Source organism: Eptatretus burgeri, chromosome 3, assembly GCF_056783735.1.
Source record: "Eptatretus burgeri isolate ZD-2024b chromosome 3, Ebu_testis_v1, whole genome shotgun sequence".
Classification (NCBI taxonomy): Eukaryota; Metazoa; Chordata; class Myxini; order Myxiniformes; family Myxinidae; genus Eptatretus; species Eptatretus burgeri.
Genome location: NC_140963.1, coordinates 64185219 through 64211996, shown reverse-complemented (window position 1 = coordinate 64211996; position 26778 = coordinate 64185219). Strand labels below are relative to the sequence as shown.

The window sequence follows — 26778 nt, the reverse complement described above, 5'->3', positions numbered from 1 at the left end:
ATTGTACGAAAGTCTACATCCATTTGTAAATGTAGGTACAATATCTGATTCAACTCTTTATTTCATAATTTCATGTCAAATTGTTTGGACAAATGTACTTGGATCCATTGTACAATGTGAACAGTGATTAGTTTTATAATTGCCAGGATATATTGAGATAAGTGTTAGCCTCTCATTTTTAATTGGAAAAATACATTTTTGAGCCAAAGTAAATTAACCACAAAGTTATTCTGACCATGAAACACTACTGCATGCTCATTGTGGTGTCAGCTTAGGAATTCTTGACATGGCTTCCACTTCAAAAGCACACCTATTGCTTTTATTCTACATCTTTCATCGAACATGTTTTTTTTTAAATAGTGAGCCTTTATAAAAATAGAAGGGATTGAGAACAACTCTTGAATTTTCTAGCACAGTTTGCCTATGGATGTGTCTTTAAGTGACAAAAATTTAAAAGAGCTGTGCAACTGTCAACATGGTGAACACTTGGGGTAAATTTCAGTGTCGTTGAGTCTGGAGCAAAGTTCAGGCACCTATAGCACCCAGCATTTTGCTCCAAAAGGTTTCAGTTGTCTTGTGTAAATGATCCAGTCACTAGATTATGTAAATCAGGCAACAAAATTCTTCATGATGAATAAACTGACTGTTGGCAGCAATTTGAAAACTCAAATTTTTTTGACTGCATGTTACAAATAACTACTTTTGAGAGTACTTATCTTAAAAAGTATTTTAAGTAGAACATTTTTTATGTCAGACTCTGAAAGCCTCGGATGAGACATATGCTGAGGCTTTACAGACGGACCGTGTATAGAATTCACTCTCTGCCTCAGAATCACCAAACCCCCAATCCCACGGAAGAATAATGTTTCCATGGTGTAGTGATATCTACTAGCATTGTACGAGATGGTAGATTGTCAGATTTGATCCTGTTCGAAGGTGAACCCTGAAGCATGCAGCTTAGTTCAGCGATCGTGGGTATCGGCGAAAGATAACATTAAGTTGGGGTGAGCGGCAACGTTTAACCATTGGAGGAAAAAGAGTGTGTATGTAAATTGGACAGACACGGATGCAATTCTACAATGAGGAGAAAATAGGAAAGATAGTGCAGGTGAGCAGAGGCTAGACTTTGGAAGGTCAACAAGAAATGGGTTGCTGTGAAGAACTCATTTGAGCTGAAATTTTTTGTGAGTAGTTGATGCGGTTTGAGGTTCAACACCAGTTTTGAAAGTAAAAGTTGAAAACTAGGAAGCATGCGGCTTCCATTGCTTCTTTTTTTTTTCTTTTTTTCTTTTTTTTTTTTTTTCTTGAGCAAGTTGTTTGTGCCTCGTGGTATGTACTTGTTTTATGAATGATTTGTTTTTAGTTCGCATAAAGTGGTATGTTGTAATTTTTTAATTATTTAAGGTATCTTCTTGGAGGGAGACCAACTCGACGATGGTGGAAAACGACAAAAACGACTTACAATTTTGATTTCTTCCTAGGCACTTCCCGGGGACCAACGCAACACGCCTAGGACAATGGGGACACTTTGACTGCAACTACTCATGCTCTTGGCTACTGGCACCCAAGGAATTGCTTTTCCAGCGCATTGGCATAGCATACTTGCGTGAGCAGCAACAACAGTTTGGTACTGACCACATCTATGGAGCTGACAACTTCAATGAGCTTCAGCCACCCAGTGTGGAACCGTCTTACCTTCGGGCAATGAGCCAGGCAGTATTCAAGGCCATGGTTGCAGGTGGGCATTAATATAGGAGATATGCTCGACCTCCAACTGCTTATTTTGTCTCAAATATTTCTGCTTATTTCGGCTCAAAATAGTTTGATCTCGTTGTCTGATAATTTGAAAGAAAAAAAAAATGGAGATTAGTGCCATCACACGACTTGCCAAAAGCACTGCAGTTCGGCTCAGGCAAAAGGATCCCCAAGGTTCAGAACCTCAGACAATAGCTTGCCAGGGCAAACACTAACTCCACTACGGTTGGAAACGACTGTCGTCATGCTCAGGGAGTTAAAAGAAAACCTTTTTCGCTCTCTTGTACATCACTGCGCAATAAACTCGCATTTAAGCAAAGAGTACAACGTCATCACATGTGCACGCACATATGTTGATTCACAGGACTCACATTGCAGTGTTTACCATTTTGTGGATATTGCATCAAATTTGAGTATCAAACTTTAATAAATACCCATTTTTGGTCCTTGTCTGAGGAGCTTCGATTTACACCTGCATCAGGGATCTTTCAGAGGTAAGTTGTTTGGTAAAATACGCACTGATGGGGCAATGATTGTCAGCAATCGAGCAAAATAGTGTATTGTTATATCGTATAGAACCTGTACAGGTCCGGAAATTGACCTCCCTCTACTTGTGAGTGGAGTCATCTTTCTGGAAGTCCCACATTCGGGTTCCGCCCACAACCAGGGATCCACAGTTCACTGCAACGCCGTGGCTTGCGGTTCTCTGTCCAAATGGTCCGTGATGTTGTCCATTTCATTCCAAGTGTGCCACGCTTTCTGTGTCCCTTTTTGCACTCAAGTCCTCCACTTAGCTTAAGTGCCTTCTCACGCTCAAGCAACTGCCAGTCTCGGCTTTATGGGGGGTCGTAGGTCGTAAAATAGTTAATTCTGAACGCAATAAATTCGAACATCGTTTCAGTCATTCGCGGAGGTCTTTATTAGGCCACCGGTGCAGAGCCCCTGCATTACCTCGGTCTCTTACCTGACATTATAATTGCAATGCATTAATTTGTGAATTTGTTCAGCTTTCCCTGTATAATCTGCACTCCTCTTGGACATGCAACACAGTCCATGCTGAGCAAGCAGGTTTTGTTTCCAGAAGGTGTATGCATATCAGGTTTTATGGAAGAGCAAGACCACCATAAATGGAGAGCAGCTTTATGATAGTGTGGACACAGGGATATCGTTAAACGGTTTGAGTGTATAGAAACATATTTAAGGGGCCGTGTTTGATATGGCTTGTTAGTTTTGTACATAAGCGGTGTACACCCATTCTCCTTGCATATCAATACTCGTATGATGCAAGGCAAACAATACTGGCTTCCAAAGATAACATTTATCTCGTAATGCCATTTTTATTTCAGCAAAGTACTTGGCTGCCTTATCTCCAGTGTTTTTATTGTCTCCCCTTTGCTTCCGCTTTTCAACTTCCATGCAAACATTGAGTGCTCGTCAGTAGAAGTTGTCATCGATCTGAAAGTCAGTGCACAACTGCCTCGCTCCGACCTAAAATTCCGAGAAGTGAGACATTACTTTTACAGGAGAACAGTCTGAATTGTGGTGCAAGTCGGACACCTTTTGAATTTAATGTTTCCCTTTTATGACTTCACAAATGAACACGATTGAATAAATTACAACGGATCCTTGAACCGTTCACCCTTAACATCCATACACATCTGAATCGATTCCATGCAAGGTGCCTTAACATTCCTGATAATGTACACCGAGATCATATTTTCTCCTTTGGTTCCTCAATGGTTTTTGTGACTGTTGGCATGGACTGCCGACTGCAGGTGGTCCCTCAGGAAGAAGGTATGAGGTCTGGTGACCTTATGGTGCCTGACCTTGGCCGCACCCTTTATAATGAGCCTTGTTATACATCAAAGCACAGGAGGAAGAGTGACAATTCAATGCAATATCTCGCTCTAAGATGTGTGAATATGTCATGTTAGCATTTGACTTATCGTAGTGGGTTTACATCATGGAACATTGCTCCATATTTACTTTGGTTATGGTTGTTGTAAGGTTACTAATGGGTACGTAGTAATTGAACTTTGGTGTTCCCTCACACTCTCTCCTTCCCCTTGAATTTTCACCATGACCACCCTAAGCAAAATCCCTTGAACTCTAACACTTTTGATTGGCCCACAGTGGATCCACAAGCCATTTGGATGATTCAAGGATGGATGATTGGTCACAATCCAACCTTTTGGGGCCCAGAGCAAGTTCGTGCTCTTCTTAGCGGTGCGCCACGTGGACGCATGCTCTTGTTGGACTTATTTGCTGAAGCCCGACCTGTGTATCCATCAACGGCCTCATTTTATGGGCAGCCTTTCATTTGGTGTATGTTGCACAACTTTGGTGGGAACCTTGGCCTACAGGGTGCAGTGGAGGGTGTGAACCTCGGACCGTACCTTGCCCGGACATACACTAACTCTACTATGGTGGGAACTGGTCTCACCCCCGAAGGAATTGAACAGAATGAGATGATCTACGAGCTCATGACTGCTGTAGCCTGGAGCCACACACCACTGGACCTTGACATCTGGATACGGGAATTTACGGTGCAGCGCTATGGCAGACGAAATGTTGATGCAGAGTTAGCTTGGATTGCATTACTTCACAGCGTATACAACTGCACTGATGGGAGAGAGAACCACAACCACAGTCCTCTGGTACACCGGCCCTCATTGTCCCAAACCAAAGACCTGTGGTATTCACCACAGGATGTGTTCCAGGCTTGGGAGCTCCTACTCAAAGCTGCTGCAACATTTAACGGTAGTGAAATATTTCGGTGAGCAGTGTTCTTCCCCCCCCCCCACCCCATTTTTTGAGGTGTGCAATCGAAGCATTGTTCATGTTTAGTGTTTCCTATATATGCATCTCAGATGTCCTAGTGCTTTGCTTTTCTGGCAATTTCTTAATATTAATCCCATGCATTTCTCTGAAAAAAAAAAAAAATTCCATCCATTTATTATTTTTGCAAAAATGGCACAAATTTGTCCTTTTCAAATTTCTATTTTTGGATCCTCGTGGAGGATCTCTAAGTCTTACTCACGTTGTTGTTCTTGTGGACTTTTTTGTTTCACAGCCGACAGTTTTCATCGAAACTTCCTGAAACTTGGCGTATATATGTAAAAATTCCCTGCGCAGACAGTAACCATCTCCGATTTTGAAAATTCCTCCGAGAAAAAAAAAGTTGACGTCAAAATATCTCCGCCAATGGAAATCGCCTCAAAAATTATCTCAAATAGGCAAGCTTTTTGAATTCTGTTTGTGGGAATAGAACAGGGCATTAGCAGAGATGAATTACCGCACATATGATACATCACTATGACGTCATATCAATTTTTATGACGTCATTCCTATTTTTTGACATTTTTTGTTTCACAACCCAGAGTTTTCATCGGATCTTCGTGAAACTTGCCATGTATATGCAGAAAGCCCACGCACAGGCAGTAACCATCCCCGATTTTGGAAATTCTTCCGAGAAAAAAAGTTGATGTCATAATATCGCCGCTAATGGCAATCGCCTATACCATTATCTCCGAAACTAGGCAAGCTGTTTGAATTTTGTTTGCGGGAATCAAGCCGGGCATTAGCACAGATAATTTATCGCAAACCTGATACATCACAATGACGTCATATTCGTTTTTATGATGTCATCATTAAGAGGACGAGGATCTTAGCTCATTTGAGCTTGTTTCTCAAAATTTCATTCAAATACCAACAGACCAATGTGGTTAAAAATGTATAATTTGCATTAATTTTGTTTCTTGCTCTTCAATTCTGCACAAAGAAATGCAAAAGTGCAAATTGATGAAGAAGGTTATTATTATTATTATTATTGTTATTAATTTAACAATATGTATTGATAAGTGATTAAATAACCACTACACTAAATCATAGTCTTTAGCAGTTGATGGGTATTAACATGGTACTGCAGTTATTTTGTACACATTCTGTTCAGATTTTGTTTGCTGCCTCAGATGAAGTTCTATTTTTCAGAGTTCATACATTAGGCTCTTGTTGCCAGGTGTGCTTTGCAATTGTTTTTCTCGGTTCCTCTTCATCAAAGGTGGGGAAGAATTTGGGGGTATCCATGATTATGAAATGAGGGAGGGAAGAAGGAAAACTAGGCCCCAGGCCAATTATGCAGCAGCAACTAAATTGTTCCCTGACATCACGAGTATAGCTACACTAGATATCATGAAAGATCTTTCTTCATAATATGCATATGCGTTAATTTGGAGGTGGGGTGGTATCCCACCCAATGACATCTTTCCGTTCTCGTTGAAGCATCTCTCTATTTAATTCTCTTGCTTGTCTGAACCAAAGTCCATGCTGATGGCTTTGCTGAACGAGCTGAAGAATGCAAGCTCACCATTGAGTTGTTATGCATTATTGGCATTGTTACCTCCGCCACCAAAGGTGGACGGAGGTTTGTTTACACCTCTGTGTGTCTGTGTCTGTGACTGTGACCAGGATATCTCAAAAATTATGGACCGATTCGGAGGAAGCTCCGTGGACAGGTTAGGTGTGTGATGAGGACGAATCGATTCGTTTTTGGTGAAGATCTGGATTGGGATGCGAGGGGTTTTTTTTAAAAAATTTTTAATGATTCTTCACCATTGAGAGATGGGGCCAAAAACGATATATATAGCATGATATTTCATAAAGTTGTGGATGATTTAATGACAAAATTTGGTGGATGAGTTGGTGAGGTGACGGGAATAAGCAGATTCGATTTTGGTTCAGGTCCCGATCCAGATCCAGCCTATTGGTGGGATACAAAGCACAAACTGTTCACCCCGGACAAGTGCCGTTCTCGTTTTTTTTAAGCAAAATGTGTAAAAGATTATTTATGAATCCACATTGATACCATTTATTTTGTAGGCATAGTCTGTGTTACTGAGCTTTCCTGGGTGGTACGAGGACTAAGTGAAACTAGGCCCAGTGAGTTTTCCAGGTAAACGCCTCTTCATCCTTCTGTCTTCTGCTTACAATAAATCTGACACTTGATTTCATGTGACAATTTCTTTCTCTGCAACATCTTGGTAAAAGCCTTTACTGTTGGATGAAGCTTGTGGCTCTCTATGGCCTTTAAAATCAGGTTGTGTGACATGCCGTTAAAATAATTACTAGGGCTTTCCATTTGCAAATGGAAGATTATTACTTTACCTCCGCCACCAAAGGTGAAGGAGGTGATGTTTTCACCCCTTTCTGTCTGCCTGTCTTTGTTTGTTTGTGTGCACAATATTTCAAAAAGTTGTGGACAGGTTGGGTGTATGACAAGGATGAACTGATTAGATATTGGTGAAGATCCAGATCCGACTACGAGACTTATAAAGTGATTCTTCACCATTGAGAGGTCGGGCCAAAAACGATATTGAGCATGATATCTCAAAAAATTGTTGACGGATTTGGACGAAACTTGGTGGACATGTTTGGTTTGTGACAAGGAATAATTGATTCTATTTTGCTGAAGATCTGAATATGAGAATTTAATTTTTTAATTGATTCTTCACCATTGATAGGGCCAAAAATGATATACTGTGTATATATATATATATATATATATATATATATATATATATATATATATATATATATATATATATATATATATATATATATATATATAATTTGTTTTTTCTTAAACGATCTTCAAAATAATTATTTTATTATGGAATTATACGCAGGGTATCGTGTTCCATGAACTCTAGTTACCTTTGTTTTGTTTTTTGTTCTCTGTGCAAGTGTTCCTCTTATTTGCATCCCACCTCCAAATTGTAATTGTGGAGCACCTGTTTAATCTTAATCCAATTTCAATGATATATCTTAAGTTTTTGCAACAAGCCTGCCATCCTGTTTTGCCTCTGTTAAATCAATTTAACAAATCTCATGCTTCTATCTACTCTTGCACCAGATACGACCTTGTAGACGTCACTCGACAAGCCGCCCAGCTCCTGGTGTTAGACCTCTCCCAGTGTGCCATTGCCGCTTACAAAGAGCAAAATCTCACGGTACTAAAGACAATCAGCCATCGCCTCCTTGTGTTGCTTGAGGATTTGGACAAGCTGCTGGGAAGCCATAAGGCCTTCCTACTTGGTCGTTGGCTCAGTGCAGCAAAGGCACAGGCTACAGATGCTTATGAAGCACAACTATATGACTACAATGCTCGCAATCAGGTAATATTTTTTCCTGTTGTAAATGTTGTTACATTCACAGGGCAAGGAGAGGGGTGTGGGTCAGATAGAATTAGGGCTTTTTTACAGTCTACATTCACAGTACGATACAGCATAAATTATCTGTATTCAGATCAATGTTTAAAGTGAAGTTGTCCTTCATGTCACCACACTGCTAAGGGGGGCGGTGTTGTCCAAATTTTGTGTTTGGAGAGGTTAAGGACGTCTCGTCTGATGTTCACCCTCATCTAAGACTGGTCTGTTAAAAAGTTTCATGGTGGTATTCACGAACCTCATGGGCTGCAGGGAGATAACCTGTGATTGGCTATGTTCTCATTTAATGTCAGGAATCCATTGGCTTGGTGAGTGGTCAAGACAGCACTGGCCCTGCCCATGAGGCATGGAAGATGGGTGGGTTGAGAAGAGATGACTTCTGGGGCTCTCTGGTCACTTTCACTGTGCAGCTCTGACTATTCTCGCTGGCATGGTTTCTCGTGCTTGCTCTGTTAAGTGTGGTTTATCTCCTGTCTTTGTGCTGGGACTTCCATGTTTGTTTTGTCTTGTGGTTCATTAAAGTGTATTTATTTATTAAGAGCATGTATCTGTCTGCCTCGCCTGGCATCATACCACGCATATAAAATGTTTTGGTTCATTGGGCTTTCGCTTGGAAAGGATGAAATCATTAAAGAGGATTACATTAAACCGATAGTTACTGGCAACTTTTGGGGTTGGCGAAGCCATGCCGATACTCGCTCGTAAGTACATTAATCGGCTATTATTTGCTGACCTGCAAATTGCGGCGTACATAGTCGTGGCCAAAAATATTGGCACCCTTGCACTTTTCTCAAATACCTCACAATTTTCTCCATAAATAAGTTAAAATTAATAAAAGTGTTTTGTCTCCATAATTCTTTATTTCACTGTTAATATTACAGAACCTTTATTTTTGATTCAGAACTTAATATATCCTTTTAAATCAGAAAATAAAAATAAATGACTGACAAAATTATTGACACTCTCGACTTAATATTTTGTAGCACAGCATTTGGACAAAATAACTGCAGTCAAGCGCTTCCTATAGCCATAAATGAGCTTCCTACACCTCTCTACTGGCAGGTTGGCCCACTCTTCTTGTGCAAACTGCTCCAGTTCTCCCAGATTTGAAGGGTGCCTTCTCCCAACTGCTGTTTTCAGGACTCCCCACAGGTGTTCAATGGGATTTAGATCTGGACTCATTGCTGCCCACTTCAGCGCATTCCAGCGTTTTGTTTTGAACCATTCCTGAGTGCTTTTTAAAATGTGTTTGGGGTCATTGTCCTGCTGCAAGACCCATGACCTTCAACGGAGACCCAGCTTTCTGACACTGGGTTGCACTTTCTGACACTGACACTGGCTGACTCCAAAATCCCTTGGTAATCTCCTGATTTCATGATGCCATGCACACATTGTCAAAGGCAACACAGAAACCCCAACACATCACTGAACCTCCTCCATCTTTTAACTGTGGGGAAGGTGTTCTTTTCTTTGATGGCTTCATTTTGTTTTCTGTAAACAGAGATGATATGCTTTACCAAACAGCTCTAATTTGGTCTCATCTGTCCATGGGAAATTCTCCCAGAAAGATTTTGGCTTGTTCAGGTGTGTTTTGGCAAACTTCAGTCCGGATTTCTTATGTTTCTCTCAGCAGTGGGGTCCTCCTGGGTCTCCGACCATAGAACCCTCTTTTATTGAGTTTGTGACGGATGGAGCGAGTTGAAACTGTCGTACCTTGTGTCTGAAGGTCAGCTTGAATCTGTTTGGCAGTTGATGAAGGTGCTTTCTCTACCATTCAAACAATCCATTTCTGCAATCTTCGATCAAGTTTTCTCTTGCGGCCATGTCCAGAGAGGTTGGCTACAGTGCCATGGGTCTTAAACTTCCTGATAACATTGTGTATGGTAGGTACAGGAACATCAAGGTCTCTGGAGATGGACTTGTGGCCTTGAGATTGTCCGTGCTTGGCTCCAATCTTGTGTCTGACCTCAGACAATTCTCTGGTTTTCTTTCTTTTGTCCATGCTCATTGTGGTACACACAGTGACACAAAACAGCAGAATGACTCCTTTTCTCTATTCAAAATGGTTGAATGAGTGATTATTATACAGAGATGCCAACTTTTGGAAATCAGAATTAGGGAGGATTTGCAACCGACACCAAATAATGTGCGCGAAGCGCACATCTCGAGTGCGGAGCGCTCGACCCTTGCGGCGGGGTCCAGGGCCCGCCTTAGGGCCCTGGAAGCTCTGGGGCTCTAGACGCTCTCTAGTGCCCCCTGAGCCCTATTTTGGAGCATTTAACATGTTAAGAATTCCCACTTTTTGAACAAAAAAAGGGGAAAATTGTGCACTTTTTAATGTTACATGTATGTTAATATTAGTAAGTTAGGGGACAATCAAAGATTAACAAAAAGCACAAAAGAAGCAATATTTTTCTTACCTTACTGGCTGGTACTACTGCTGCTTGCTTTTTCCATGGCAGCTTTGCTGAGTGACAGCTGTGTGGCTCTTTTAGCCCTTCTGATGATGTCTTTGCTGTATTCTCTCTGGTAGCAAGGGGTGCCATGAGCTAGTTTTTCAATTAAGAGAGCTTCCAGGGTTTTGACACTCAAATTGGGACGAAATTCAGTATGATTCTTCCGTACAAGACTGAGTGCCCGCTCACATGATGCGTTCGAATGAGGAATGACCAAGATTCCCTTCATCACTTTGCTCAAATTAGGATACTTCTTGGCACCAGTGCAGGGATCTGTGAGCTGTGAAACCGATGCCACTGCTCATCCACTCTCACTGTCTCAGTAGCAATTGTAGCTATGGAGGCGTCTGCCTGGTAGTGAGCGAATTCACTCTCAAGACTGTCTATGTCACTATCACCACCACTGAACAGACAGGGGAATTTCTTGATGAAAAACTCAACACAGTCAAACCCCACTTCTTGGTGTAGCTTAACATCCAGCACCTGAGCATGCTTGGCTAAGTCATCATCTAGCGGCCAGGTTTTGAAGATGTAATTGCAGGCTTTCACATAATATGAGCGAACTGCACTGAAGAAACCTTGGATGTCTGACTCACTCAGAGTGAAGGTGGATTTCTTGAGACTCCTTTGTTCCCTTATATACAGTTTGGCATCGTTCCCAATCATGAGGTCCTCATCATTCTTCTGATGATTTCTGTCAGAGAAGGGTACATTTACCAGAGCAACCGATGACACCGATGGTTTCAAAAACCGTACGAAGATATCTTTCAGAAGACCATTCAATTCTCCGTGCAGGAGATGAATACAGGGTTCGTCTCTTTGGAGCAGAAGATTCCCCTTCTCAAAAAGCTTGTTAGCATGTCGAAGGAAGAAACGATAGAGTTTTGTTTGTGGAGACAAGAACATCCTGTTGACACGTTTTTCTCTAGATTCCTGCACAGTGTTTGAGGAAGATGCGCTTTGAGTTGTAGAACTCGTAGTACACTTAGCCGCAGGGCGATCACACTTGCGTTTACTGCCAGCAGAAGAGGTCAGACTCGTAGTACCAGATCCAATTTTACGTTTGAGGAGAGAGCTTGAGGTAGGTGCAGCCAAGGAAGAAGACCTCTGATTCGAAGGTTTTGCTGAGCTTCTATCAAGTGATTTGGCAAAAGCAGAACTTAACTTGGGTCCTTCTTTGCCTGTAGACGGGACTATCACAGTCTTTCTCGACTCTGAAGGGATCTGCTTTGTAGATGAACGTGATGAAGGGCCGGTGATGCTACCTGCTCTCAGCATTGGTTTTGGTGCTGTCCCTGCTGTCTTCTTCGCAGCAGATACTGCAGTGGTAGTGGTGAATGCTGCTCCACTAGTGCTTGATCCTGCAGTGCCAGTACTGGCAGTAGATACAGTGCCGTCCTTCTTGCTCGTTGTTAGAGTCTTGGCTACAGTTGGTTGCATTTTTCTTCGTACTTCTTCTTTGAAGAAGAGGCGAAGTGGCTCCCACTGTTCAATCAGCCTGTCTAGGCACTGACCAAGGGACAGCCACCTTGTTGCGACATGCTTCAGAATCTTGTGTGTCGGGGCATCACAGAGTTCTTGCAGTGCTTTCACTCCTTTGACGCGTTTACTACTTTTGTCCAAGTAGTAGTAAATATCGATGAGAAAGTCATCTAATTCAATGGGTAAGGCCTGAGCCTCCTTCTTGGCCGTATTGTGCATCATATGGCAAGGGCATCCCATGATGTAGCACTCTGGATTTTGTTTGTGGATATAAGCAGCGACTCCTTTGTGCTTGCCCACCATGACAGAGGCATTATTATCAGCACAAAAGTAAACACAATTTCCCCACGGAATTTTCCTGTCACTGAACTCATGATCAAGCAGTTTGAAAATGTTTTCTCCAGTGGAATCTTGTTTGCACGCAGGCAAACTTAGCAAACCTTGCTTCACAATCCCAGCACTGTTGTCATAGTACGAAATCAGGACAGGATATAGCTGGGCCTCACCACTGTCATTGCTACCGTCTGTAGCTAGGCTAAATGGAGCTAGTCTAGCAATATCGGCAATAGATGAAGCAGTAACATTTGACAACTCACCAATTATTGCTGAAGTTTTTGTTCTTGCACATCCATACTTTGAAGCAACTTTTGAATCTGGAAACATCTTTTGAAATAGAGGTCCAGCATGATCTGAGACTGATATGGGCAAGTTATGTTCCACAATAAATCCACTAAAGAGAAGTTCCGCTTGGGTAACATCCTCTTCCTCGCTTGTCCCTTGTTTGGTGAAATAATTCAGAAGTGTACCGGTACTCGTGCTCGAAGATCTCTCCTTTGCAATGTCTGTGTGCCGTTTGCTTCCAACGTGCTTCCGAATATCATCGCGACCTCCGTGCTCAACTGAAATATCAACGCTGCATACTGTACAATACGCATGATGAATTCCTCTTTCAGACTTTGGAATACACGGGTATTGGAGACTGTATTCGGTCTTGTACTTCTGAGACCATTTCTTGGTCTTCGTAAGCTTCTTTTCTGCCATTTCGTAATCAACATCGAGGGCTTGAAGCATCGGTAACTTCGAAGTCGATGTTCCACAGCTGCAGCGCGACTCGTAGAACTCTAGCGGCTGTTAAACACCGCACGGTGGTCGCGACCGCCGGGCTGGTACGGGGCCCAGCTGCATGCAGTGAGCGTATCGCATGCATATACACTGTGCATACATACCGCAACACATACCGCATGCACTAAATCTCAGTGCATGATCGCATAAGCGAGATCCAGACCCAATGTTTCGCTGCTCCTCATTTGAATTTGCAATTTTTTTACGTACAATTTGGTAGCAGCGAACGTTATGGAGTTACCACATGCTATACGTAGCAGACGATGCTTTTCATTCAATTCTCATACTAGTACATTCTGATTAGTGAACAGTGCAAAAATATCAAAATTTCGGGAGGATAAGGATAGTGAACGTAAGGGCGGGAGTTTGGGTGAATTTTCGGAAGCCTCCCGATGAAATCGGGAGGGTTGGCATTGCTGATTATATCGCAGGCACCTGCATCTCACCACAGGTGAGTTCAATTCCAAAGTCATGGAGAATCACCTGCTTGAAATCTTATTATTTCTCACAACTTCTAAAAGGTGCCAATAATATTGTCTAGGCCATTTTAGGATTTCTGTGTGGAACAAGCTAAGATATAGTAATTTTGTTCAGCTTTTTTTTTGTTTTGTTTTGTTCCACTGCAAACCAAATAAATACAAACAAGTCTGAAGACAACGATGGTTCACGAGCGGTATTTGACGATGTAGATTGTTTCAGAAGTCAAGGATGAGACAATGTGATAATGTTTGACCAAGTTATAAAAATGATCAACATGATGTGGTAAGAGTGACAGGTTTTAGCTGCAAAATGTCGAAAACCCGGTTTCGTTCAACAACTTAAAACATTTGACCTTTGCATAACCTTTAAAGGTCACAAAACAATGTTGTGGACATTAAAATAAGGAAACAGGATACGTGCTATAGCTTATTGGAGTTAGTTGGTCGAAGAAGGTCGAAAACCCGGTTCGATTCCCACAATTTTGAAAATTTGACCTTTGTGACCTTTAAAGGTAATGGTCAAGGATTATGACCTTTGGTGCAAAACTTCCTCTAGAACATTCCAGGAACAATATAACGTCATCTCGGCTCTATGGCATTTCACACTCCTCGGATTATCCATACTTTGATGAAATCAGCGTAAAAACAAACTTGAAGGGGGTGCCATGTGCAAGGTGTTCGAGATAGAGAAAAATGGTTTCAAGACTTTAGGTGGGGAATGACCTCAAGATTATGCATAAAAAAATATTGTCATCCTAGCTCTCAAAGTTTGAGCGGTCATATGATTGTCAAAATTCGAAATTTTCTAAGTTCGTGACCGTGACCTTGACCTTGTGACGAAAATGAAAAATCGAGCTCCGTGGGGCGATGCAGGTGCCGTTGGGCTAACCAAATACCGAATCCCTGCCAGATTCGACAAACCCCTCGGAGAAGATGGATTTTTATGTCAAAATCACAATTTTCTAAGTTCGTGGCCTTGACCTTGGGACGAAAATGAAAAATAGAGCTCTGTGGGGCTATGCAGGTGCCATTGGGCAAACCAAATACCGAAATCCCTGACAGATTCGACAAATCCCTCTGAGAAGAAAAAAATTGTCAAAATTCGCAATTTTCTCGGTCCGTGACCTTGACCTTGGGACGAAAATGGAAAAAAAAAAAAAGAGCTCCGTGGGGCTATGCAGGTGCCAATGGGCTAACCAAATACCGAAACCCGTCAGATTCGACAAAACCCCTAGGAGAAGATGCAAATTGAAATCGGCTGCCCCCTAAAAAGACGTTTTTTGGGGTGTGGCTCCGCCCATAATGGGCGCACCACGCCCATTTTCAGGAAAACACAACTGGATCATGATATAAACCTCCCACCAAAATTTTGTCAGGATTTGATCAAAACCCACAGAGCTATGCTCGGGACAGACAGACACACAACAATAACGAATATAGTGGTCACTTTCTTTCGTGAACCAATATATTTTACCAAAATATTTTAGAATTTCAACAATTTTCTGGAAGAAATGGTGCATTATTTGAAAAAAGTGCAAGGGTGCCAATGTTTTGGCCACAACTGTAGGCCTGCCTATTTGGGTAATAACCCTAGTCCTCGTGAGCAGTGTATGCAATATGATTGCATTTTAAAATAAAAGGTCGATACCAAATGCACTAAATACAAGTGACTGAGTCCATGTGTGCTTGTTTCTTTTTTCAATGGTTTTATTATTTTAACATTTTTGACTTTTGTCTGTCTTTTTGGAACTAGGTGACTCTTTGGGGCCCCATGGGGAATATTCTTGACTATGGCAACAAGCAATGGGCTGGTCTTGTGGCTGACTATTATGCTCTTCGCTGGAAACTCTTCCTTGAGGTCCTGGCCTACAGCCTACTGCACCATAAGCCCTTCAATCGACACAGCTTCAATGATGCAGCACTTGATCTCGGCCTGAACTTCCTTAGAAATGGTCGAAATTACACAACACAACCCTCTGGGGATGCAATCACCTTGGCCAGACAGTTCTACTCCAAATATAGGCCAGAAAGGACAAGACTCACTGCCTCAACCTGCTGAAATTCTGCAAAAGTTAAAAAATAGGAGGCTGTTCAGGTTTTTCTCCTGCCTTTGGCTGACTTCATGGAGTCACTGCTCTGGTTGTTTTTGTTTGTCAAAATAATCCAAAAGTCTTTGGCCACCACATTATTTTTTTTCACTAATTTTGTTATTTCTCTCACAGGTAATGTAAACCCACACGATGCCCAAAATATCAAACTCTATAAGACTCAAAATGATAGTTGTAAACCAAGAAGGTAATTCCCACAAAACAGGAATTTCTGGAGGTGGGATTCAAGAAACAATAATGAGACTGGAGATGTAAGATAGAAAATATATTTGAAGACCAAAAAAACTCAGCAAAACAGATGAGCAATAATTAAAGACAAGTTCCTTAAGAATAAGAAATACAAAAAAAAAGATCAAATTTACACTCAAGAATTGGCACAGCCATCAGGGGTTCAAACGGACTCTTCTTACCGTCAGGTCTCTTGTCAAAAGTTATCTCCATGGGCGAGTTTCTATGAAAAGATAATTTCTGCATAAAGGTAACAAGGCAAAGAGATAAAAACATGCCCATCAGAGTTTGGATGTTAATCAGTGGAGAAAGGTACTTTGGAGTGACGATTCAAAGTTTAGAATTTCTGTAGAGGTCAGACAGAGAGTTAGTGAGAAGTATAGTTGTGTCCAACCTACTGTGATGCAGTGTCGGCTGTACTTGTGTGGTGGGCATTGGTGATTGAAGGAACTATGAATTTCATAGACGCTGTCTGGGATTCTTTGGATAGAAATAAATACGACCAAAATCAAAATATGATTTCAGAGAAATATTTGAATGCTTGAAAACCTCCCAGTACAAGTTCTCCAGAAATTGTAGGAAAAAGTTCAAAAACAGATATCTACTGTTTTGCATTGGAAAAAAATGTGGTCATGCTAAAATTTAAATTTCATGCATTGTGTACATTGCTCTTCATTTTTGTTTCTTTAATAAAACATGGTTATTAATACACCTTTTATTGATCAAAATACATTAATTTTCAAGGCACTGTATATGGTATGCATGGACACTTCGAGAGAGAGAGAGAGAGAGAGAGAAGAGAGGAGAGAGAGAGAGAGAGAGAAGAGAGGAGAGAGAGAGAGAGAGAGAGAGAGAGAGAGAAGAGAGAAGAGAGAAGAGAGAAGAGAGAAGAGAGAAGAGAGAGAGAGGAGAGAGAGAGAGAGAGAGAGAGAGAATTGAGGGGAAAAATATTACACTTGGCCTTCAAGAGGAAAAAGGGAAAAAGCAAGTGTGTAAGGATAACATTGTCAAGATTTTCAAAATGACAAGGCTGCAGAAATTTCAAAAGATAGTATCTGAAGAATGTTTTGTGAATATGTCTTCATTCGAGTGCGAGGAATGAGTGGTTGTTCGACTGGGAAACACGTGGGGAGAAGAAATTTGGAAGAAAAGAGCTGAATGCATCTGTGTCAACATCAAATGTAACATGAACAGAGAAAATGTACCAATTTGACAGACAACAGCACAGTATTACCTTTCACTCACACAAGGAATTTGGCCTTCTCTTTTGAAAGAGCATGTGATATTTAACACCTCAAACCTCCATCCCCATCCAAAGGATGGCCTGATTCTGAGAAGGTAGTTTCTAGTTTTCTGAATGGAAGTAAAACCAAGAAACCACATGTTGGTGAGAACCTGACAAATGAGCTCTGTTACTGTCCCAAGTCATATTTAACCTTGATTTAAGGGTGAGCACCGACTTGGATTGAATAAATAAAAAAATATTTCAACAATGAACCCTTGTAAACATTTTAGCAAGTTGTTTTAGAATGTGCCAATGTTTCAAAATTATCCCACCCCCCCCCCGCCCCACCCTCATTATAGTTGATAATAAAATAGCTAAATGAGGAATAACTTCACGATGGTATCAAAATGGCAGGAAACAGGTACCGTTCAACAAATTCCTCAAAGTTAGTCCCCTTCTTTATTTTGAACCTGAACATTTGGTGTCAGGTACATGCACTTCACAACTATATCTCTCTGTATCGAGTGCAGCCTGTGGCTGCTGGTTGCATCATTGGTTGGGAGGCGGCAACGCCGCTGATGCAGTGTCCCCCTTACCAGTACACTGGTACTCATTTTGTCGACCTCGGAAGGATGACAGGCTGAATCAACCTCCTGGTGTATATTAATTCAGCAGCCAACGGGGCTTGAACTCAGGACCCTAGGATCCCAACTAGGATCCCAAGCTGCCATCCTAACCACTAAGCCAACACTAGGCTTCCCAACTGTATGCATGATATAAATTGCTAAATATGCTTGATGCAACTCAAAAAGGCACATTTTACATTTATGTGGGATTTTGTTTCAAGATTAAGGCAGTAGCTTGAAAGTTGCTCACACTCCGAATTGCAATACATCACCACACAGGTGAGAGTCGTTATTGCATCTATTGTCTGCTAGTTCCGATTCACACTACTTAATACTATAATCGTATTATAACAGGGTTCACACAATCCTTGAAAAATGAAAAAGCATTTTCCAGCACTGGAAAGTCCGTGCAACTCCTGGAAAAATCGATAAAATTGCGCAAATATAAATAATCTGCCAGTACCCCAGTCGGAAATGTTAATTCCCCGATCTCTAAGAGAATGTTACCAATTTTAAAGTAAGATTCAAAACATAAAATGTTTATCCTTCATCTCCTTTATTGTCCTTGTATCCCACTGTTTCAAGATGTCAACTGACCTGAGACAGAATACCCCACTGTAACAGAAATATTACATGTGACGGGTCACACATAGTGCTTGCATGTACATAATCTCCGCCATGTGTATGTATGTCATCGATGTCATAATTGCTCAGTTTTATTTGACGACAGTTTTGCTTGCAAAGTCGTCGATGTGCACCAGCGAACAATTATCATGAGTATTTAATTTACCTTAAAATGGTCAATATACTGTGTTTCCCATGAATTTCCACACTATATCTCTTGTTTTGATCCATCATCGGTAGTTGAACTCCTCATTTGCAGGATTCATAAAGGCACCTGCAGATAATAAACATCTTGGTGAATGGAGGAGAAAATAATGTCATGCTAGCTCGTGATTTCTGCAATGTCTTGGATAGCTCCATCAGGGTCAAGCTTGTGCACCATGAAATGTCCTTGGACTTGGGCTGGGCTTATCTTACCACCAGCAGCCTTATTTGCTGCTTGAGAAAATGCCTGAGCTACGGCTTCAGGCTCATCAGGGTAAAATCTGCGAAACATTTGTTCAAGCTGCCAGGCTGAGCAGTATCCAATATACTGCTTCTTGTCCACTCGACCTGGGCGAATGAGAGCTGGGTCCAGTCTGCAGAAGGAATGTTACAGATTTAGGAAATATACGAACATGGTGCAATCACAATATTAATCTGATTTTGTATTCCAGAATTTCCTACATACAACAAACAACCAAATTAGGTTCTCTGATAGAGTAGGTATCCACCAGCATGAAATGAGACTTCCAAAACGAGAATGGCACTTGGTAGAGCGTATAAATTCGCCAGGCTGAGCACTTTACGTTTTGTATCCCACTGAAAGGCCAGATCTGCATTCGGACCGAAACAAAATTAAATCTGCTTGTTCTTGTCACCTCCCCAACTCATCCACCAACTTTAATCCAAGTCCGTCCACAACTTTTTGAGATATCGTGCTATATATTGTTTCTGACCTTTTCTCTTAATAGTGAAGAATCGCTTTAAAAAAAAAATTGTATCCGGATCTTCACCAAAATCGAATCTATTCGTCCTTGTCACACACCCAACATGTCCACCAAAAGTGCAAATCCATCCATAACCATTTGAGATATCCTGTGCATAGACAAACAAACAGGGGTGAAAACAACCTCCGTCCACCTTCAGTGGCAGAGGTAACAAAGGTGCAAAATGATAAATCTGCAGTTCCCTTTGTTAATCGCATCATTAAACAAGAATTAAACTTTTGCTACATGTTTGAGGTTTTACATGATCTTCCTGTGTCTTTTCTTTCTCACACAATATATATTTAACTTTTTTTTAAATAATAAATGTGCTCTCTCTCTATCGAGTACAGCCTGTGGCTGCTGGTTGCATCATTGGTTGGGACGTGGCTATGCTGCTGATGCAGTGTCCCCCTTACCAGTACACTGGTACTCATTTTGCCGACCTCGGAAGGATGACAGGCTGAGTCAACCTCCTGGTGTATATTAATTCAGCGGCCAACGGGGCTTGAGCTCAGGACCCTAGGATCCCAAGCCGCCACCCTTACCACTAACCCAACACCAGGCTAATAAATGTGCTGAATGCAAATGAGACAATATCAGTTTGAGGATTAGCTGTCTTTACATACAAATTAACCCGTTGGGACATACCGATCAACGTAGTTCGTAGTCATAAATACAATCCTAGCCTCCGTTGAAGCCACTCCATCAAGGGCATTCAGTAGACCACTGAATGTCAGCCGTCCCATTCCTTGGTACGCCATTGGGTCTGTAAAAGGACATTCGAAGATCGACTATAGGAAATGCCAGAAACTTGCAGTATGTCATATTCCAAAACACAGGATGATTTTACTCGAGCAAACAGCATTTTCTTGGGTATAAACAATGTAATCTGGTCAAGGCTTTTTTCAGGGAAAGAAAACAGGTAAAGTATTTATTCTTTCAAAACCATGATTGTAATTTAGGTTGCTAATTTCTTGGAGACAATCTTCATGTTCTGCATGTATGAGGGATTCTGATCACATCAGCAGTTAAACATCGGGGCACCATGTTGGTGTTTCTATGAGGAAATCGACACAGAAATGCCAATCTCGCATCCGGACCAGGAGTAGTTTGGGGCAGGATGCAGGAAATGTGGACAAATTTTAGCACCTATTTGTCGATGAAAGCAATTTAACACCGATTTAAAGATGAAAGTACTTTTAGCACCTCTGTAGATGAAAGCAATTTTAGTACTTATATGTAGATTCAATCAATTTTAGCACTTCTGACGATGAAAGTAATTTTAGAACCTACTGGACGACCCATGAACCCATTGGGTTCCCGTTGTGACAGTGGTTGATGAAAAAAATTATTTCAAGAAAAAAAAAAAGATAGCTCCAGCAAACTATACCACTGAGGTTGTTTGCATTGATCATATTTTCCTGAAGAGTAATTAAATGAATCGGGAATTTATTTTTTAATAATTTTTTTTCGTTGCCCCATTTGAATGAAACTTGATGCTGTACACCACAAGCGAATGGTGAGTAAGGTGGGCCGAAATTTTTTGCGCCATCGTGTACCGTTTTGGCTGTATTTCGGGAACATACATACATACAAGATGAGAGTTTTAGTAATATATACATTTATATATGAATAATTTTAGTAACTATTTGAAGGTTAATGCAATTTTTGCACTGTGGATGCAATTTCTCTGAAATTAGCATCATGGGTTTGAGGGTGATAAAACCAATACTAAAATGCTGATAATTAAAACTTGATATTAAAATAAATGTATTAAATCTGAAATAGAAAATGTACTCAAATATGATATAATGCTATGTGCTTGAACACGTATCTATTTTTCTTTTTATTCACATCATCATATCTTCCCTTTCTATAGAAAGATCAACCTGATTATTTTTAAATGTAATGAGCAGGCCGACTTTTCCAGTCAGCCACATTCAGTAAAAAGAAGTGCCTATTATTTATATATATTTACTTGCTGAAGGATTTTATTAAATGATAGATGTAAGGCACCAGCAAGCTGGATAGAGAATATCATTCCAGTACAACTGGAATGTTGTTCTAAGGAAAAGTCCAGATGTATTCACTAAACTCTAATTGCTTCAAGATAGTATATTTCCCCAGTCTGTTAGAAGCAGACTGACTTTTAACCTACATACTATGGAAATCTTTCAAAATACCCAAGAGTTGCGTTTGACGTCATTCTATCATTCTGTGCCAGGAGAGAATCTACACATATGGGTTTGAAATATATACTACAATTCGGCAACCAAATCAAGCTGGCGGTTGCACGAAGGTTAAAGATAAGCTGCACCTGAGAATATCAAGACCAGACAAACTGGTGCCAGCATTTGAAAAATATTTAAAAAAAACACAGTCTCACTAGATTCTATATAAATGACAACTTTATCATGTATTTCAGTGATCTGGAACGAGTCTTGTATCCTGATCCCTCCGATGCACATAGTGTCTTTGTATGTTGAATAAATGTTCTAATTGTACAGAAGGACTCCATAATTCCTTGACAGCACCTATTTGCAGATTAAGCAATTTTAGCACTTATTTGTAGATGAAAGTAATTTTCGCACCTGAATGTAGACTGAAGCAATTTTAGCACCGATTTAAAGATGAAAGTAATTTTAGCACTGATATGTAGACTGAAGCAATTTTAGCACCTCTTTGTAGATGAAAGTAATTTTAGCACCTCTTTATAGATGAAAGTAATTTTAGCACCAATTTAAAGATTAAAGTAATTTTAGCATCTCAATGTAGACTGAAGCAATTTTAGCACCTCTTTGTGGATGAAAGTAATTTTAGCACCGATATGTAGACTGAAGAAATTTTAGCACGGATTTAAAGATGAAAGCAATTTTAGCACCTATATGTAGACTGAAGCAATTTTAGCACCTCTTTGAAGATGAAAGCAATTTTTGCACCTATTTGAAGATTAATGCAATTTTAGCAACTATTTGAAGATGAAAGTAATTTAACACCTCTTTAAAGATTAAAGTACTTTAAGCACTTTTTTGAAGATGAAAGTAATTTTAGCACCTCTTCGAAGATAAAAGTAATTTAGCATCTCTTGAACGATGAAAGTAATGTTAGCATCTATTGAAAGATCATTTTGACCTATAAATAGGGGGGGGGAGGGTGAAGTAGAAGAATAAATGGAGAACATTTTTCAAATGAGAGAAGGAAGGTGAGTGGAAAGAGTAAGAGAAGGGTGGGAAAAACTATGGGAGATAATGAGAAAAAAAGCATTGCCAAAATTACCAGCAAAGTAAAAATGCATAATTATGACATTCATGAAGGGGCAGGGGAAGAGAAATGCAGTTTAAGTGTTGTAAAGTGCAAGCTTACTCTCAGTCATGAGGTCCCTGCTCATGAAGGCAGCATCTACATCCTCCAGGAGGATAAGGCTTTGCTGTGGGGCAACACTCAGAAGATGGTTCAGTCGATCGTCAGAAAGAGCTTGGTCACTCAGACTCATAAGGCAGATACTGTACTCCATCTCCCCAGCAAGTGCTGTTCTGGATGAAAAAAAAATGCTAAATGATGCAAACACCAACTTAAAGGGTTGTTTTTTTGTATACAGGGTCAAGGCATGTGGAAAACCTTGAACACTGAAAGGCTCATGACGCAACAGAACAAAAGCACCATCAAAAGAGGGTGGGGAAACACCAACAGCAGCGTTGAAAAACAAAATAGGGGAGGGAGACTTGGACAAATAATGGGTGTAGCAAGGAAATTAGGGGTAGAGAAGGACGCATGGGGTAGAAAAGATGGATGGATACAGAAGGAAAAGCTGGAAAATTAGAAAGAGCTGGTGGAAAGCCTTTCTAACTCTCCATATTCAATCTCCAAGGTTTCCAATAAAAAATAGGAATACTAAACTTTGTCAAGGCTCGTGTCAGTATGTGTCGGCAGACAGATCGACTGAATGTTTTTAATCAAAATGACAGATTTGCAAACTACTGAGGGAACCAAAGTAAAGCTGATCTTTCACTGTTAGCCCTTTGTCAGAGCAACAGAAGAGGCTTGCCTCTTGCCAAGCCAGCCATTCCTTAACAGTTTTGAATGGAGTGCTTGCTTGAGTGCTTAAGCCACATGGTGAGCGCTCCAGAAGAAACTTGGTAACTGAACACACCCCGGGCATGTGGGGGATGCAATCATGGCCAAAAAATAATGCCACCCTTGCACTTTTTTCAAATAATGCACCATTTATTCCAGAAAATTGTTGAACTTAAAAAATATTGTGGTATCCACAGATTTATTGCTTTGGTTTGCAATGGAACAAAACAAAACAAAAAAAGTGAAAAAAGTACTAAATCTTAGCTTATTCCACACAGAAATCTGAAAATGGCCCGGACAATATTATTGGCACCTTTTAGAAGTTGTGAGAAATAATTAGATTTCAAGCAGGTGATTCTCCATTACTTTGGAATTGAACTCACCTGTGGTGAGATGCAGGTGCCTGCAATATAATAACTCATTCAACCAGTTTGAATAGAGAAAAGGAGTCATTCTGCTGTTTTGTGTCACTGTGTGTACCGCAATGAGCATGGAGAAAAGAAAGAAAACCAGAAAATTGTCAGAGTAGGTGAGACAAAATTGTAGCCAAGCATGGACAATCTCAAAGCTACAAGTCCATCTCCAAAGACCTTGATGATACTGTGTCCACCGTGCGCAACATTATCAGGAAGTTTAAGGCCCATGGCACTGTCGCCAACCTCCCTGGATGTAGCCGCAAGAGAAAACTTGATCGAACATTGCAGCGAAGGATTGCTCGAATGGTAGAGAAAGCACCTCGATCAACTGCCAAACAGATTCGAGCTGACCTTCAGACACAAGGTGTGACAGTTTCAACTTGAACTAGCAGTCGCCAACTCAATGAAAGGGTTCTGTTGTAGGAGACCCAGGAGGACCCCACTGCTGGGAAAGAGACATAGAAAAGCTCGACTGGATTTTGCCAAAACACATAATCATTATTTTTTTTTTTTTTTTGGTAAAACACATAATCTCTATGTTTACAGAAAACAAAATGAAGCCTTCAAAGAAAAAAAACATCTTCCCTACAGTCAAGCATGGAGGAGGTTAAGTGATATTTTGGGGTTTCTGTGCTGCCTCTGGTAATGGGTGCCTTTAATGTGTGCATGGCATCATGAAATCAGGAGATTTACCAAGGCATTTTGGAGCGCAATGTTCAACTCAGTGTCAGAAAGCTGGGTCTCCGTTGAAGGTCATGGATCTTACAGCAGGACGATGACCCCAAACACACTTCAAAAAGCACCCAGGAATGGTTCAAAATAAAACACTGGAATGTTTTGAAGTAGCCAGCAATGTCCAGATCTAAATCCCATTGAACACCTGTGGGGAGATCTGTGGGGGAAACTGCCAGGAGAGAGGTGTAAAAAGCTCATTCATGGCTATTGGAAGTGCTTGACTGCAGTTATTTTGTCCAATGGCTGTGCTACCAAATATTTAGTCTGGAGTGTCATAAAAAATTTTCAATTCCATTTATTTTTATTTTCTGACTTAAAAAGGATATATTAAGTTCTGAATCAAAAACAAAGGTTCTGTAATATTAACATAACAGTGAAAATGAATTGTGGAGACAAAATACTTTTGTTAATTTCAACTTGTTTTAGAGAAAATTGTGAGTTATTTGAAAAAAGTGCAAGGGTGCCAGCATTTTTGGCCATGACTGGACATACACATGTGCGGGTTATACGTGCCCGGAATTTTCTTGGAGCACTTTTACCCCATGTGCGGGGAATACTCGGGGGCGGGTTATTTACGTGAAAATACGGTACTCACCTTCTAATTACCCCTCACACTCGAAGCGAAAAGTAGGGTTAAGAAATTCGTTCATGTCCATCCACCTGTCTGTCTTCTCAGTTTATGATCAAGGAACAACTTGTGTAAATCAGATGCTATATTTTGAACACTAATAGGAACATGAATAGGAAGACAAGTCTTTCATTTTAACGTACTTTGTCTGCGTCGCGCATGCGCAGAGAGGAGTGAGACAAGAATTTTACTCGGGCTGCCTGCCTGCCAGTCAAACAAAATTGAGAATCATTACAAACGGGAAACTTACTGTTTTTAAGGATGTAACAAAGGACACAAACAACAATCACAAAACATTAATGTGATGTGTTGGGATACAAGACGATGTAATGGAAACTATGGAAAATGGCAGTAAATGGGGTGGTATTATAAGGGTGGTGTTTGTGACTGCTTCTGGACGACTTCAACAGCACGAAACTTTTGGACTTTTTTAAAACGGTCATTAAAATATTTTCTTGTTTTTCTTTTTTAAAGTACGGTGCATCATGAAGCTCACATGGATCAGGAGCAACAGTCACTCAAATATCCGCAGGCCCCCTCAGACCCTGTTTTTATTTTTTGAATACCATGAACAAACTTTGGTACATCATGGCTGATGAAGGTTGTGGTAAAGTTTCATAAAAATTGTGTGTGTAGTTTTGGAAAAGAGAGCAAATAGTCAAATCTGGATAATAAACGTATGCGCCTACTTTTAGATTTAGTGGAGCACATATGTACTTATTTTCAACATGCGCTTATATTGAAAAAAGCCTGACATATGCTTAGAATGGTAAATGTTCTTCAGATTGGCTGCATCGGTCAGTTTTTACAACATTTCACTTTTAATTGTCCGTACCTCGGAAACAAATACTAAATGCACTTTCTTTCAGTCCTTGAGCATGTATCCGTTTAAACTTCGCAACAAGTTCGTTTTCCATGTCTGAGTAAAAGTTCAGTCTTCCACTCCCTATCTTCCTCGAACCTTCAGCACTCTGAACAATTATTTCCTCATTCTTCACCATTCACATCAAAGTCCTCGTGTTAAGCCACTGTCACACCTTGACGTTTTAGCCAGCGTATGGCAACGTATCAAAATGTATGTAAAACGCTGGCGTACGCTGAACTATTGATGTTTATTTTCAGTTTTTGGCATATCCAAAACGAGTTGGACGTATGCATAACGTATTAGTAACGTACACAGAGCATTTCGATAACATATAGATAACTTATACCAATGAATGCTTAGCGTGTTGTTGGCATTCACAACCTATGCCAAACGATAGTCTAACGTATGCATAGCGCGGCAGCATATCGCCGACGATCATGTGGCATAGCCGATCAAAAGGCTGCCGCTCGACAATTCAAATCATAACCGCACTAGGCATCGAAGTGTCAAGGCCCTGTCACACCTTGAGATTTTAGCCAGCGTATGAAAAATTTGCCGAATACGCTGGCACACGTCGAATACATTATGGGTAAGTTTTGTATATGTTAAGAGCACGCTGAAGCACGCTGGCATACGTCGTAGTATGCCGAGCATGTCGACAAATTTTAAGCATGCTCAAAATTTTTAGACGTATGCCAGCGTATGACGCACACGTTCCGCATATGCTGGCCATAAGTTGTAGCCACGTCATGAGATCGTTGAA

At 40.7% G+C, this 26778-nt stretch overlaps 2 protein-coding genes across 9 annotated transcripts in view; one reads left to right on the top strand and one right to left on the bottom strand.

Moving 5' to 3' along the window:
- NAGLU (N-acetyl-alpha-glucosaminidase) overlaps positions 1 to 16563 on the top strand; it is a 36269-nt gene extending 19706 nt beyond the window's left edge. For all 3 annotated transcript variants that reach the window (XM_085873785.1, XM_085873787.1, XM_085873786.1), the window contains exons 5-8: positions 1482 to 1738; positions 3889 to 4531; positions 7667 to 7928; positions 15272 to 16563. In XM_085873785.1, the coding sequence (XP_085729911.1) occupies positions 1482 to 1738; positions 3889 to 4531; positions 7667 to 7928; positions 15272 to 15577 (1468 nt within the window). In that variant the 3' untranslated portion in view covers positions 15578 to 16563. The remainder of the gene's footprint in view (positions 1 to 1481; positions 1739 to 3888; positions 4532 to 7666; positions 7929 to 15271) is intronic.
- A 468-nt stretch (positions 16564 to 17031) lies between these two features.
- The window catches only part of BCS1L (BCS1 ubiquinol-cytochrome c reductase complex chaperone), a 37029-nt gene continuing 27282 nt past the window's right edge, over positions 17032 to 26778 (bottom strand). For all 6 annotated transcript variants that reach the window (XM_085873779.1, XM_085873780.1, XM_085873784.1 and 3 more), the window contains exons 6-8: positions 22661 to 22830; positions 19946 to 20063; positions 17032 to 18907 (exon numbers count right to left, since the gene is read on the bottom strand). In XM_085873779.1, the coding sequence (XP_085729905.1) occupies positions 18652 to 18907; positions 19946 to 20063; positions 22661 to 22830 (544 nt within the window). In that variant the 3' untranslated portion in view covers positions 17032 to 18651. The remainder of the gene's footprint in view (positions 18908 to 19945; positions 20064 to 22660; positions 22831 to 26778) is intronic.